Source organism: Nelumbo lutea, chromosome 4, assembly GCF_056320005.1.
Source record: "Nelumbo lutea isolate HS-2025 chromosome 4, American lotus-T2T, whole genome shotgun sequence".
In the NCBI taxonomy this organism is placed as follows: domain Eukaryota; kingdom Viridiplantae; phylum Streptophyta; class Magnoliopsida; order Proteales; family Nelumbonaceae; genus Nelumbo; species Nelumbo lutea.
Window position 1 is genome coordinate 8,966,017 of NC_142687.1, and position 14,017 is coordinate 8,980,033.

The following is a 14,017-nucleotide window of genomic DNA, read 5'->3' on the forward strand; positions in this document are numbered from 1 at the left end:
ACAAGGGTTTTGAAAGGAGGGACAGATTGAATGAGTCTGCCCTTAATACTGTAGGAAAGGACAGAACTGCCCTTAATACTTACATGGCAATTAAAAACAAATAAAAGACTGAAATAACAAGCTGTCTAAGATAACTACCAACTAACACTGACATGACTAACAAAGGTTACACATGCTGTCATACGAACACAGTGGGGACCACATCCGTGGGGCCCACATCAGTGTTCTCTACACTCCCCCTCAAGTTGGGAATAGATATTTGTCATTCCCAACTTCAATAGGTCTGCCTCTAATTTCTTCCTTGGTACAGCTTTGGTGAGAAGATCTGCGAGCTGCATGTTGGAGGTGATATACGGGAGACACACTTCCTGTGATGAGACCCTCTCTCTAACAAAATGTCGATCAACTTCGATATGCTTAGTTCTGTCATGCTGCACCGGATTGTGAGCTATATTAATAGCCGATTGATTATCACAATACGACATCAAGGGCTTCTAATAATCAATACCCAACTCTTCAAGTAGTGATTTCAACCATAGGATTTCAGCCACTCCGTTAGCCATTGACTTGTATTCAGCTTCGGCACTAGAGCGGGAAACAACACTTTGTTTCTTACTCCTCCAAGAGGCAAAGTTACCTCCCACAAGGGCATAATATCTAGAGGTAGACCTCCTGTCATCAGCACTCCCAACCCAATCAGCATCTGTATAGACCTCCACCTTCATATGATTATTGTTCTTGAACAGTATACCTCTACCTGGGCATCTCTTCAAGTATGCTAATATTCTCTCTGCTGCAAGAAGATGAGTAGTTCTAGGGGAATGCATGTACTGGCTGACAACACTGACTGCATAACTGATATCTGGCCGAGTGAGGCAGAGATATAGGAGCTTTCCAACCAACCGTTGGAACATAACTTTGTCTTCAAGAGGCTCCCCACCCTCTGCACTGATCTTGTGATTATGTTCAATGGGTGTATCGGCAGGCTTGACACCTAACTTTCTAGTTTCCGCCAACAGATCTAGAACATATTTCCTCTGAGAGATAAAGATCACCTGTTTAGATCTAGCAACCTCATTACCCAAAAAATATCGCAGTGCACCAAGATCTTTCACCTCAAACTCTTGATGAAGAAGCTGTTTGAGGGACTCAATCTCACTACTATTATTCCCTATCATTACAATATCATCCACATATACAGCAAGCAGGGTCAAAGAAGAGTCCACCCTTTTAATGAACAGTGTATGATTTGACTGGAACTATACATAACTGAATTTTTCAAGGGCTAGTCTGAATCTATCAAACCAAGCTCTAGGGGACTGCTTTAATCCATACAATGCCTCATTCAGTCGGCAAACCTTCTTACCTGTCTCTGTATCATAGAATCCAGGGGGCAACTGCATGTAGACCTCTTCCTGTAAGTCTCCATTCAGAAAAGCATTTTTAACGTCCATCTGGAACAAGGGCCAAGAATAACTTGCTACAAGGGCTAATAGAACTCGAATAGTGGTCATCTTGGCTACTAGGGCAAAGGTTTCCAAGTAGTCTATACCATAAGTCTGAGTGAACCCTTTTGCAACCAACCGGACTTTGTACCTCTCAATGGAGCCATCAACATTATGTTTCACAGTGAATACCCATTTACATCCAACTGGTTTCTTTCCTTTGGGTAGGTCAACTAGCTCTCAAGTATTATTTTTCAAAAGGGCATCCATTTCAACTTTCATTGCATCTTTCCACTCTGGAACTGATAAGGCTTCTTGCACTGTTCTGGGATAGGGATATCAGCAATGGAAGTAATATAGGACCTGTAAGAGGGAGATAGGCGATCATAGGATAGAAACTGGGAAATGCAATGAGCTGTGGATGTGGTGCAGTGTCGTTTCCCTTTACGGACCGCAATAGGGAGGTCAAGGTCATCCGAAAAAGGAGGGGAAGTAGCAACAGTGGAAGGTATCTCAATGGGCCCTAGGATTGTAGTACCTGGATCTGGATCCGTAGAAGGAGTTGGGGCTGGCCTAGACTGCTGATGACCGAGATCAACCTGCCTGTATCGCCTGTGATAGACTTTCAACTCATGATCCCTCTGACTCTCACCAGTAAAACCTTCATTACTCAATGGAATGGGTAAAAGAACAACCTCAGATGAGTTAACCCCACTCTCACTGCACTCCCCCTGAGAAAAAAGACCCAAATTCTCATTCTCACTACTCTCCCCCCGAGGAGGAACCCTAGGATAATAGGGTGACTCCTCAAAGAAGGTGACATCCATCGAGACAAATCTCCTCCCTGAAACAGGATCATAGCAGCAATAACCCTTTTGAGTTTGTGCATAACAGAGAAAAATGCATTTGAAGGCTTTAGGGTCAAATTTTGAATGATGAGGTCTAAGAAGCTGAACAAAGCAGGTGCGCCCAAAGGTTTTAAGAGGAACAATAAACAACTCCTCGTCTGGGTATAGAAGGGTAAACGGAGGCTTCATATCAAGAACCCGTGAAGGAACCCAATTAATGAGATACACTGCCATAAGGATAGCATCACCCCAGAAACGGATAGGCACATTGAAGGTAAACATAATTCTTCTAGCCACCTCCAAAATGTGCCTATTCTTCCTCTCGGCAACCCCATTCTGCTGTGGTGTATGAGGACAAGTGCTTTGGTGAATAACCCCATGATCAAGTAGATAAGAGGCCAGTGGCTTAGCAAAGTATTCTTTTGCATTATCAGATCTGAGGACTTTGATTTTGACCCCAAACTGGGTTAAAATCATCTGATGAAAGTTTTGGGTCAGAGCGGGAACCTCATCTCGAGAACGCATAAGGTAGACCCAAGAAAAACGGGTATGGTCATCAACAACCAACAGAAAATACATGTACCCACCCATAGAGGGGATGTGATATGGCCCCCAAACATCGGTATGCACAATATCAAAAGAATTATTACTTCTTTTATTACTCAAGGAATAAGATGTTCTACAATGTTTGGCAAGCTCACAACTCTCACATCTCAAATTTGACATCTCAACAGACTCAAATAAAGTAGGAAACAAACTCTTCAAAGACCGAAAAGATAAATGACCTAATCGATTATGCCAAAGCATAACCGGACTCACACACTAAGAAACAAAAGACTTCTTATCCACTGGCTCTTTCCAATGAGGACTCTCTCCAAGCAGGTAGATCCCATTCGTCTCACGTCCAGTCCCAATCACCTTCCTCGTCTCCAAGTCCTGAAAAACGCATCGGTCAGAGAAAAAGGTTACTGAACAGTTTCGATGTTTGGTAATACTACTAATTGAAAGCAAATTAGTGTCAAGTTTAGGAACATGCAAGACAAAGGATAAAGAGATAGTATCGGATAACTTGATGTCACCCTTGCCAGAAATGGGAACAAGAGAGCCATCAACAATGGATACTTTATCTCTACCAGAAGACCAAGTGATAAGTAGTGAACAATGATGGCAAGCTAGTCATATGGTCAGATGCTCTTGAGTCTATCACCTAACAGTGTTCAGTATTACCTAGAGCTGAAGCATGGTAGGTTGAGGCCCGGGTACCTGAATGAGCAAATGCAGATGTGGTAGAGGCTGATGGTAACTGAGATGACTGGGCCGAATTCCCGACCTCCTTTTCCAACTGTATCAGGGCAGCCCGAGCAGCAGCTAAGGTATCTAGGGGTGTGCCTTTTGTGCCTGACGAGGATGCAGAATCAATATTCACAGCCATATGAGCATTACCCCTTTTATTCTTCAGTTTTGCTGGGACTAAATGAGGGTGGAGCTTCCAACATGTATCTTTCGTATGCTTGGGTTTCTTGCAATGTTCACATACCAAATCCCGTTTGTTCTCCTTCTTCATGTCTCTTTCTGTATCACCCCCAAACTTAGGTTTAACTGCTGCCAAGGCTGGGGGAAAGGGCTGATGCTGCATCATAACTTTCCTCCTGGTCTCTTCACTATGCACCAGGGAGTATGCTTGAGAAAGGATCACACTGTCTCTTGTCAGTATCTACTGTCTCACAATGTCATAATCTGAATTCAGGCTAGCCAGAAATTCAAACACCCTATTGGTCTCAACTTGCTTTCTATGGGTCTATGCATCTTTTGGACTTTCCCACTCAAGAGTCTCCAGATGGTCAATTTCATGCCACAGTGATTTTAGTGTAGAGAAATACACAGAGACTGGCTTCTCTCCTTGTTTAAGGTTATTCACTTCACACTTTACTTCATACGCCCTAGCAACATTAAGGGGTTGGGAGTAGGTCTCCTTCATGACATCCCATTTCTCCTTGGCTGTCTTCACCCACAAGTAATTTCGGCTAATATGTGAATGCATCGAGTTGCACAGCCATGTCATAACCAAGTAGTTCTCCTGAACCCACTTGGTATACATTGGGTCCTCCTTGGAAGGCTCTTTCACATCTCCCAATAGATAGGTAAGTTTTCCCCTTCCCCCAATAGCCATCATGGCTGATTGGGCCCATTCCAAGTAATTGGATCCATCAAATCTCACAGTTGTAATCTGAAACGCAGTCTCAGACATACTACCAGAACTGCTGTTCCCAAACACACCTTCTCCCTGATTTTTGAACTCCATTCTTGGTCAAGAATCAGTAGTTAAGAACTATTAGGGTTTCCACACTAGAAAACAGCACTGAAGCAATCGATCACAATCAGAAAACTGTATGAAATCAGTTCAGATCTGATCTGAAACCAATCGGCAATCAGAATATATGCAGTCTGATAGCAGTTCTCACTCTCAAAACAGGCTCGGAAGCCAAAACCAGGTCTGAAACTCACTTAGAAAGCACTCTGCAGAGCTGAGGCAGAATTTGGGTTTCAATCGTAGGGTTAGGAAGACCCTTGTGAGAACATAAACAGTGCTCAGCCGCACTTTCCAAGAGAATTCACAGGCAAGTCTAGCCGTAGGGTTAATGACAAACCCTAAAAAAACTGATGACCTCTGAGAGAAAATAGGAGGGTTCGGCCGCTCTCCTCCTAGATAGGTCCAACCTATCTTGACTGACAGCAATCTCAAGGGAAAAATAAGACTTACCCAGAGAATTCTGATCGCTACCTTCAATCGTGGCCTGAACCCTAACCTCCTCTGATTCTTCCTGATTACCAAAACACTCTGCAAGCCGCGACAAGTCTTCGAACAGCTGCTAAACTTTTCTGGTAACCTCCAAGAATCAGCCAACAAACAGTCCTTTGTAAGCCTCCAGCCCTAGATAGTTCTCATGTGGTCGGATGGACTAGACTCACATGAGAAACCGTAGATAAGCTCTGAAACCAAGTAGTCAATCAAAGACTACAATCAGTCTTGAATCCCAACTGACTTCGGATTGAGAAAAAATAGAAGGAAGAGGAAGAAGAAGGAGAAGAAGAAAAAGTGCACAAGGGTTTTGAAAGGAGGGACAGGTTGAATGAGTCTGCCGCCGCCACTTTCTTAATATTTATAGGTTATGTTCACTACATGTAGGAAAGGACAGAACTGCCCTTAATACTTACATGGCTAATAAAACAAATAAAAGACTGAAATAAATAACAAACTGAAATAACAAGCTGTCTAAGATAACTACCAACTAACACTGACATGACTAACAAAGGTTACACATGCTGTCATACGAACACAGTGGGGACCACATCCGTGGGGCCCACATCAGTGTTCTCTACAGAACCAATTGACACCAACATAGAGAATGTCAGAATGTGGAGATTATTATTTTAAGATTATCTGTTTCGTGAGAAAGAGAGGTGGGGGGGGGGGGGGGGGGAACATCCCAATGTTGATGCAAAAACATGCATGAACAAGTTGAGTATTATTCAATAAAAAAACATCTACATGAGAGAGGGCAATTACCCAAAGTTGGTCCAAGCAATCCAGGGTCTTGGGAGGGGTAGACTGGATACAGGCCTGAACTATTGCGTTTTTTGAACAAAGTGGTTATTATCAGATTCAGACCCATTTTATTACGTGCTTCACTTGTCAACTCGAGATTTAACCATTGCATCAAGCAATGGCCCCTAAAAGGTACTCTAGAGACACTAAGTACTTGGTAAGTCAATGGGCATTAATGGTGTATCATGTTCATTGTCTTGTTAAGTCAAAATGTAATGCAAACTGAATCTTTTAGAAGATATGGAATTCAGAAATTCAAGGAGAATAAGCAGTCAGCAAATAGAATCACAAAAATAATGGACTCCAAAAAAACTTGTACATAATTGCTAACAAATAAAAGTGAGATAAATGCAAACCTAAAGCTCACGGAGAAGTTATATCCCCTTGAAGGGAAGGGAACATTTGTTAATGTCTCTGTTGGCGCATCAACTGAAACCTGATCTTCCATAAGAACCGTTATTGTTGTTTGCAGTTTCAAACCCAAACCTTCAAAAATTACTGTTAAGAAAAAGGCATATATTAATTATGAATAGGACTAAACTATTCCCAAATGCAACAACATAAAGATGATTGAAAGGAGCAGAATACCATTATGCTTGCATCCCCTGCTTCTCTATAATACAGAAAAATGGGTGGTATAAAGACTATTACCTATTACTATTAAAAAGTTCAGAAAACAATTTTTCCAAAGGGTGCATTTCCTTTACATATTTGAGTAGAGATCTTTCAGACACAACCACCTTTAATGGAAGATTGGGACCTTTACACCTAATGTTCGTCCCACCTATCTGGGTTCTTGGGGGATGGACTCAATACAGACCTAACCTCAAGCAACTTCTTACACAAAATAGCTGCTCTCAGATTTGAGCCTGTATTCTCACACTTGTCAACCCAAGATAATACCATTGTACCAAACAATGGTCCATACCTATGGTTTAAAATGTCCCTAGTTTCCCTATTATTTGTTGGTCCCAACTATCTGGGTTCTTGAGGAATGGACTCAATACAGACCTAACCTTAAGCAACTTATTGCACAAAATAGCTGCTCTCAGATTTGAGCCTGTATTCTCTCACTTGTCAACACAAGATAATACCATTGTCCCAAACAATGGTCCATACCTAAATGGTTTAAACTGTCCCCTAATTTTTTTGGTAATTGAACTGTCCCCTAATTTCCCTAATATTTCCATGGCACATTTCCATTTCCATGGGTAGCAACACAAAATTTTACCAGAATCAACATACCCCAATGAACACTACCAGCACTATGTGGAGCACAAGAGATAGTTCCCACGACAGATTTCCATTTTCGCTTCCATGGGTAGCAACATGAAATTTTACTGGAATTGACATATTCCCCAGTGAAAACTATCAACATTATGTAGAGTACAAGAGATAGTATCATAACTTAAGTTGGTGACAATACTGTAGATATGTGGAGTAACCACTTTGAGCTAGTTCAATTTTCATTTCAAACAAGAAGTTAAATATTAGTTTTTGTTTGTGTAATACTTTATTTGGTTGATCTATTACAACCATTTGCATTTTCTCTGAGTTTAAATTTTGCTTCAACTTATGACACTTTGGATTTAAAGGTTTATTGGGCAACTTCAAAACATATTCTTTTGGAATATAACCTTAGTTTCTTAGCTTTGTTAATGACTTGGAACAAGATAATAATTTAAAAAAGGTGTGCCTATGCTTCTTTTATCATTTCACAAAAGATCATTCTATATTTTGCATATTTACAATGTTTCCACCATGTCTATAACTTTTACAATATTTCCGACATTTCCAACATGTTTCTTATATTTGGACGACTGGCATTTCCACTGACACCACCTTGTTATCTGGAAAAGATTACACCCCCATCCCCAAAATATTTGTTCTCCAGACTAGTATAATGTTAAGTCATAAACCAACTTTTTTTCAACATCCAGAGGTGGTGGTGCCACTTTCTCCTAGGGATCCCTGAATTTAGGCTGGTAATTAACCAACTGCTGCATTGAGTACGCAGTACGCTTGGACTAAATGGAGATAAACCCTTCTCCTATCATTTGGCACATTTAGACGAGATCATAGAAATCTAAAGAATGAAGCATGGCCCTGTTCAAATTGGTAATCGAAAGGCATGAAAACAATTGTTCTTTGATTCTCTTGTTCTATGCAGTAAGTAGTTCAAAGATGCACTTTTTGTGCAAACAGAAATGTCATTTCTTTCATGAAACCTAATAATTACTTTTTTAAATCTCCCTAGTCTCTAGCTTCATCTTGGATGATGGGATTTCCAAATGAAGCTTTACCCCTTCATTTTTCTTCTATAAACACATACACCACTATACAAGCAGAAGAGAAAGTTAGTCTGTTAAAGTATTTTGATTATGTACCTTGAGATGTCCCTTCCCCAACCGCATGGGCTTCTCCAGATAACATATCCACAGATATAACACTTTCATTGGAACTCAACCACTGGCCTGAAACCAGATCACTCAGTCCTGAAACATACAGAGAAATGTAGGATCTTAATCACATAGAACATGAAGATCTTTGTAAACAGAATGGTCCAATCTTAAACTACTGAATTGTCGGAACTAGGAAAAATCCTAAGGCACAATGTCCTCACCCTGAGGAAAAAGATGGAAAAAGCGGAAAGAAATTATGACAAAAGGAAATTCATTGCATTTTACCCCCAATCCTTTTACCTCAGCTCAAGTGCATTCCATTTTTAAATAAGTTCTTTTTTGTTATTTTTTCAAGATTCCTATGTGTTTTACACCTTTGCAATGGTACATCAACTTCTACATCACCATTTTATTGCTGTTTGTATACTTGTAATGGTCTATGCATTATTCAAGAAAAACAAAAATAAAAACCTTTTGGTTCCTTTTTCATACATGAAAACCTTTTTGTAAAACGGGGTTACAGGGTTGGGATTGTAGTGCTTAGCTTTTGTAAAAGCCCTGGGTACAGAAACTTGCTGTACATGTTTTGTTATCTTTTAATATAATACCATACTTCCTTTCAAAAAATAAATAAATACCCTTTGAATACTTTTCAAGTCTTGTTCTTGCAAAAAGGATTTCAATGGCAAAACTTCCACTAAAAAAGCAACAAAAATACAACTAGTATCTAATCCCTAGTTCTAAAAAAGAATGAACTGCAACTAAAATTACAAAACCAGCACCTTTTTATACATACAGGCCAAATAATTAGGTTGGAGGTACTGCCCCAAACCCCACATAGACTTTGAGCTTGCCGCAAAGGGCCTTTACAGAGGTGGAGGGCCAATATCCTAGGATTAGGAATGAAAGTTTTAATATCACACTAGCTACTCTAAGTAATGGAACTAGGAGATAATAAACAAATTAAAAGTTTCACATGCTTGAATCGTTGGATGGACAAAGCACTTTAGTATGGCCCATATATGTTCACTTTCACTTCCACGTTTTCACTTTGAAGATGTCTTACATGTTATGCTTATGTATTTAGCATTTAATTCTTTCAAAATTCAGGTATATATATATATATATATATATATATATATATATATATATATATATATATATATATATATATATTAATTTGTGCCTTGCTTCAAAAAGGCAAATAAAAACTCTAAATTAAATCCTGTTACTACAAACACTGCCAACAAAATGGCAACAAAATCAAAGAAAACAGACAAGTTTTGACCACAGCAAGCTAAAGTTAAAATGAATAGATAACCCTTTTTGAAAAAGGCATTGAATTCTTTAAAGCGTAAAAAAACAAGCACAACAAGCTATAAAGTAAGACACTACTAAACTAAAAAATAACTTCCAAGGAATTTTGATCAAAATTCCAATCATCCAAAAATTATGAAATTTGCATTGGTTGAGGAATCAAGAGAAAACTGATTTCATTCCCCCACATTTTCTTTCTTGACACCATGTACACATCAATGACTCTCATATTTCATTCCCATTTTCTCAATATGACATGAAGCTCCAACAAGCTGGCCACAGGAGAAATGCTAACATAAGCTGTAATGTTGCCCCAACTCATCATGTTATGAACCATTAATATGAATTTAGTCATGTGTTCTTGTTGATGTTCAATGGCATGTGCAAATGCACTTATCCTTGCATTTTAAGTCAATAAAACACTTTTTACAAAATCCAACAATTTTTTTTATCAGCTACAAAGTCCAACAAATTTTATACAAGAGAAATGTGTAAAATCTTACCCGTTCATATCTCAACTCAGTTGTCAGTTCAACTCCACTCAGAAAGCCTTACACCAACTATTTCGAGCTATCTACATGATCCTATTTCATCTTCCACTAAAGGGCCATGTTGTCTGTTGCATTTATGTGTTTACCAATACTTCAACTAATGTCCCTAAACAAGCATAATTTTTGCACCAGTAAACCCTTTCTTACACATGCACACATGTCCATGCCTAGCACATATATAATATGGTAGTGTTCTCAACCTACTGTTGACCTGGACGGTCAAACAGTTCAAACCGTTACCCAGTCATAATTCCAGGTCCAGGTCTCATAAAACCCGGAAATCCTTCAAAAACTGTTGATTGGGTCAAAATCATTTGACCTGGGTGGTTGAACGTTGACGCATTCAGCCCGGTCACCAGGTCACAGGCTGCATACTAAATGCATATGCAAATTTTCGGAGGCCATAACTTTTCACTCCGACGTCCAATTGGGGTGATCTTTTTTCTATTTTAGGTAACGTTTTGAGATCTATGCATCCCAAGAGGCCAAAAGTGCCTTGCCCTGCTATTTTTTGCCAAAAAACCCCTTTTTGGCTTCAAATCATAACTTTTAGCATTTTTTATACATAAAAAATGAAAAATTGAATTAAAAAATGTAAATTAAACATAAAATAATACTTATATATACATATATTACGTGTAGAATATAATTATACATTATTTTATTAATATAATACATATTTTTACCTATATATGTGTGTGTACATATTTATATGTACATATATATACATATCTGACATATTACGGGTTGGCCCATTTGACCCAGATGGTTGAACTGGTGACATATCATTCCCTATAACTTCAGTTTTTCTTTGTTAATATGGATATACATATATTATTATTTATCAAACCTTACAAATTTGAGAGTCAAAGGGGATTCTAATGTTATAGTTGGATGAGCCATAACAGATGGAATGAGACCCTAGAAGTACAAACATACAGTTAGGTAGATAAAAAGATGGCTAAGGAATTGACAAAGCTATATATGGAAAAGTAAGTAGACAGCTTGCTGTCCACCAAAGAATGTGCAAAAGAGTAGAAAGAAGGAAAAGAACTCTTGCTGTGAGAGTAAATAACAGTTAGACCTCATAGAAGTTTATTTCATCAAATCAAATATTCCAAATTGCAATTACGTGACTATTAATAGACTCGCCATGAGAACTAAGATGTCCTTTTACCAATTTGAACTAGGAAACTGACTCAAATCAACTTCTAATTGCTTTAAAACTATGACAATCCATAGGTAACTCATAGGGACACTCCAATAAAGATTCTAAGTCCTAAAATGAACTAATAACACTTTACTAATTCTAAACTAAGTGTAAAGCACCATAAATTACTAAAAATAGTAGATCACGATTTTACTATGAATAGTAATTTTGAAATAACAGTAAAATTCTAGAAAACTTAATACCCTCTTCTTAAGAAGACCCCACTTTTGGTTTTCACCAACTATTCTCCTGTGAATTTCCTTGGAGAACAGAATGAGGCCAAAGGACTTTTTTCAAGCCGTTTCATCCTTCTCTTCATCTTTAGCTTCTTTTTGGGCTTCCAAAGAGGCTCAAACTGATCTAGCTAAATGCATTCTGTTACATGACTTACATCAATTACCCCATGTAGATCCTAGATATCTAGGATCTTGCAGGAGATAGATTGGACACAGACCAAACCTTTGGCATTTTTTAGCACAAAGTGGCTGCTCCTAGACTTGAACCCATGTCCTCAAACTTGTTAGCCTGTGATGAACCTACAATTTATCTATATTTTATGAGGTTTTTGCATGGATTTTTATGCCGGTTTTATTAATTTTTGCCTTATTTTAACTTGATTGCAAGAAAGATTTCAGGGGAAGCCAAATCAACAAAAAGAAGGCAAAAGCAAGAAAAGAAAACCCAAAATTTATCAAGTTCAGCCCGGCCCAGCCATGAGAGCAAGAGAATTTCATTCGGCCCAAGAAGAGCAAGTGAAACTCTTTGGAAAATCCAAGGGAAGAAGCCTAGCAAGAAGGAAATTTCGGCCCAGCCCATTTTTAGCCCAAATAACAGCCTAGAGTGTAGCCCACTTGAGCTCAAAAGCAAGCTAATTTGTAGCCCAAATAGCAGCCCAAAGGGAGCTAGGGGCGGCAACTCCTACATGTTTCTTGAAGAGAAGGAGGGAGCACTCTAGAAGGTTCATAAGGGGTGTAATACACCCCATTCTAGAGGCTTCAAGAAGGGGCAAGAGCCCCCTTGAAAAACTATATAAGGAGGCCTCTAGGAGGGGAGAAAGTTGTTCAATTGCTTGAGAGGAAGGCTCTCCCACTCTTAGAGGTTCGGCCACCTTGAGAGAAGAGAAGAGAAGAAGGCTAGGCGCAAGGAAGAAAAAGAAGAAGGGCTGAAGGAAGTTCAAGACAAGCAAGCTAGAAGAAGAAGGTGAGTTCAAATTGAGGGTTTGTGATTCAAAGATCTTTTGTAATAAATCATTTGTAGTTTCATTCTCTTTTGATTTGAATTCAGTTTCTTTGTATATTTTCTTTCTTCTTTCTCCTTGTTTCCATTCTTCCTTGATGTATTTCAGCTTGTAAAATTTCAGTTCAGCAATCTACTATTCAAGAACTGAATTGAGTGCAAGGTTAGAGATAACTTGCACAGTTCAGTTGGTGATCAATTCAGATTTGAATTGATGCCTTAGAAGTGTTTGAAGAAATGCATGCATGGGGATTAGATTCTTGCTAGAGATAGAAGAACCGTCACTCATGCATATGATGAACATGCGCTTGAGAGAGGCTGTTCATGACCTTGGGGTTTCACCAAACCAAGGCTCAATCATGATTTATTCGAATGATCCAAATTGATAGATTGCTGAATTCTGAGATTGACATTTACTGCTTACTTTTCTAACCTGAATTGAAGGCAATTGGGCCAATGATTTAGATAGATTTTAATTTAGGATTTCTTAGCTTTCATTAGAGTTTTGATTTATTTGTTGATCAGATAAGAAGTGCTCAATTTAGTATTGGTAATTGTTTCCTAAATCCTCGTGGGAACGATACTTCACTCTCTACTTTATTACTTGAACGGCTAGTGCACTTGCTAGTGTCACAATGAGCCACACATCATCCTGGGATTTTACAAACCAAAAGAATATGGATGTACATTCATTAAAGAATAGATATTCAAGTACCTCAGACACCATTGGTAACGTTCCGCAGGAACATCTATGGTGTTTCTGGGACCAAAGATATGGTTATGTTTCTGTTCTAGGAATGTTCCGTTGGAACATTACAAAATGTCACCTACGTTCCTGAGGTAGCAACTGTTTTTGTAACAGAAATATATGTGATAGCTTACCAATTATGTATCTCTTGTTCAATTAATATATGATTTTAAATTTTAATTATATCTAAACATGAAAAGAAAACCACATATTAAAAAGAAGTGAGATGTAAGTTGGGTTATATCCTGCAAAATTTATCATAGAAATATCAAGCAACAAACTTTTCCAAACAAGCATCAGTATTAAAATTTTAATAAGGGTTGAGCCAAAATATAAGATATATTAATGTGGCAAGCAAAAAAAGGAAAAGTTGTTTGGGAAAATATCATGCCTCTGGCCTTAGTATGGACAGTGTAGCTGGAAAGAAATTCCAGAATTTTTGAAAGATGTGCAGGAATGGAAGAAGAAATTGTCAAGGCTCTATGGGGCAGAATCTACTCTTGGGTTGCAGTGCAAAATTTGTTCAGAGATATATCTTATCAGTGTTTTAAAAGCTCAAGGTGCAAAAATACAAAAATGCCAAAAAGAATTTAAAATGTCAGAAAATTAAAAGAATGCAAAAAATATTAATAAAAAATATAAACTTAAATTTT

At 38.4% G+C, this 14,017-nt stretch overlaps 1 protein-coding gene across 2 annotated transcripts in view; it reads right to left on the minus strand.

Annotated features, from left to right (window-relative positions):
* EMB3012 (embryo defective 3012) overlaps positions 1 to 14,017 on the minus strand; it is a 111,444-nt gene that overhangs the window by 4,416 nt on the left and 93,011 nt on the right. For both annotated transcript variants that reach the window (XR_016094764.1, XM_088940837.1), the window contains exons 29-30: positions 8,288 to 8,395; positions 6,257 to 6,398 (exon numbers count right to left, since the gene is read on the minus strand). Coding sequence is in view for 1 of the 2 variants with exons in the window: in XM_088940837.1 (XP_088796963.1) it covers positions 6,257 to 6,398; positions 8,288 to 8,395 (250 nt within the window). In the remaining variant the exon portion in view is untranslated. The remainder of the gene's footprint in view (positions 1 to 6,256; positions 6,399 to 8,287; positions 8,396 to 14,017) is intronic.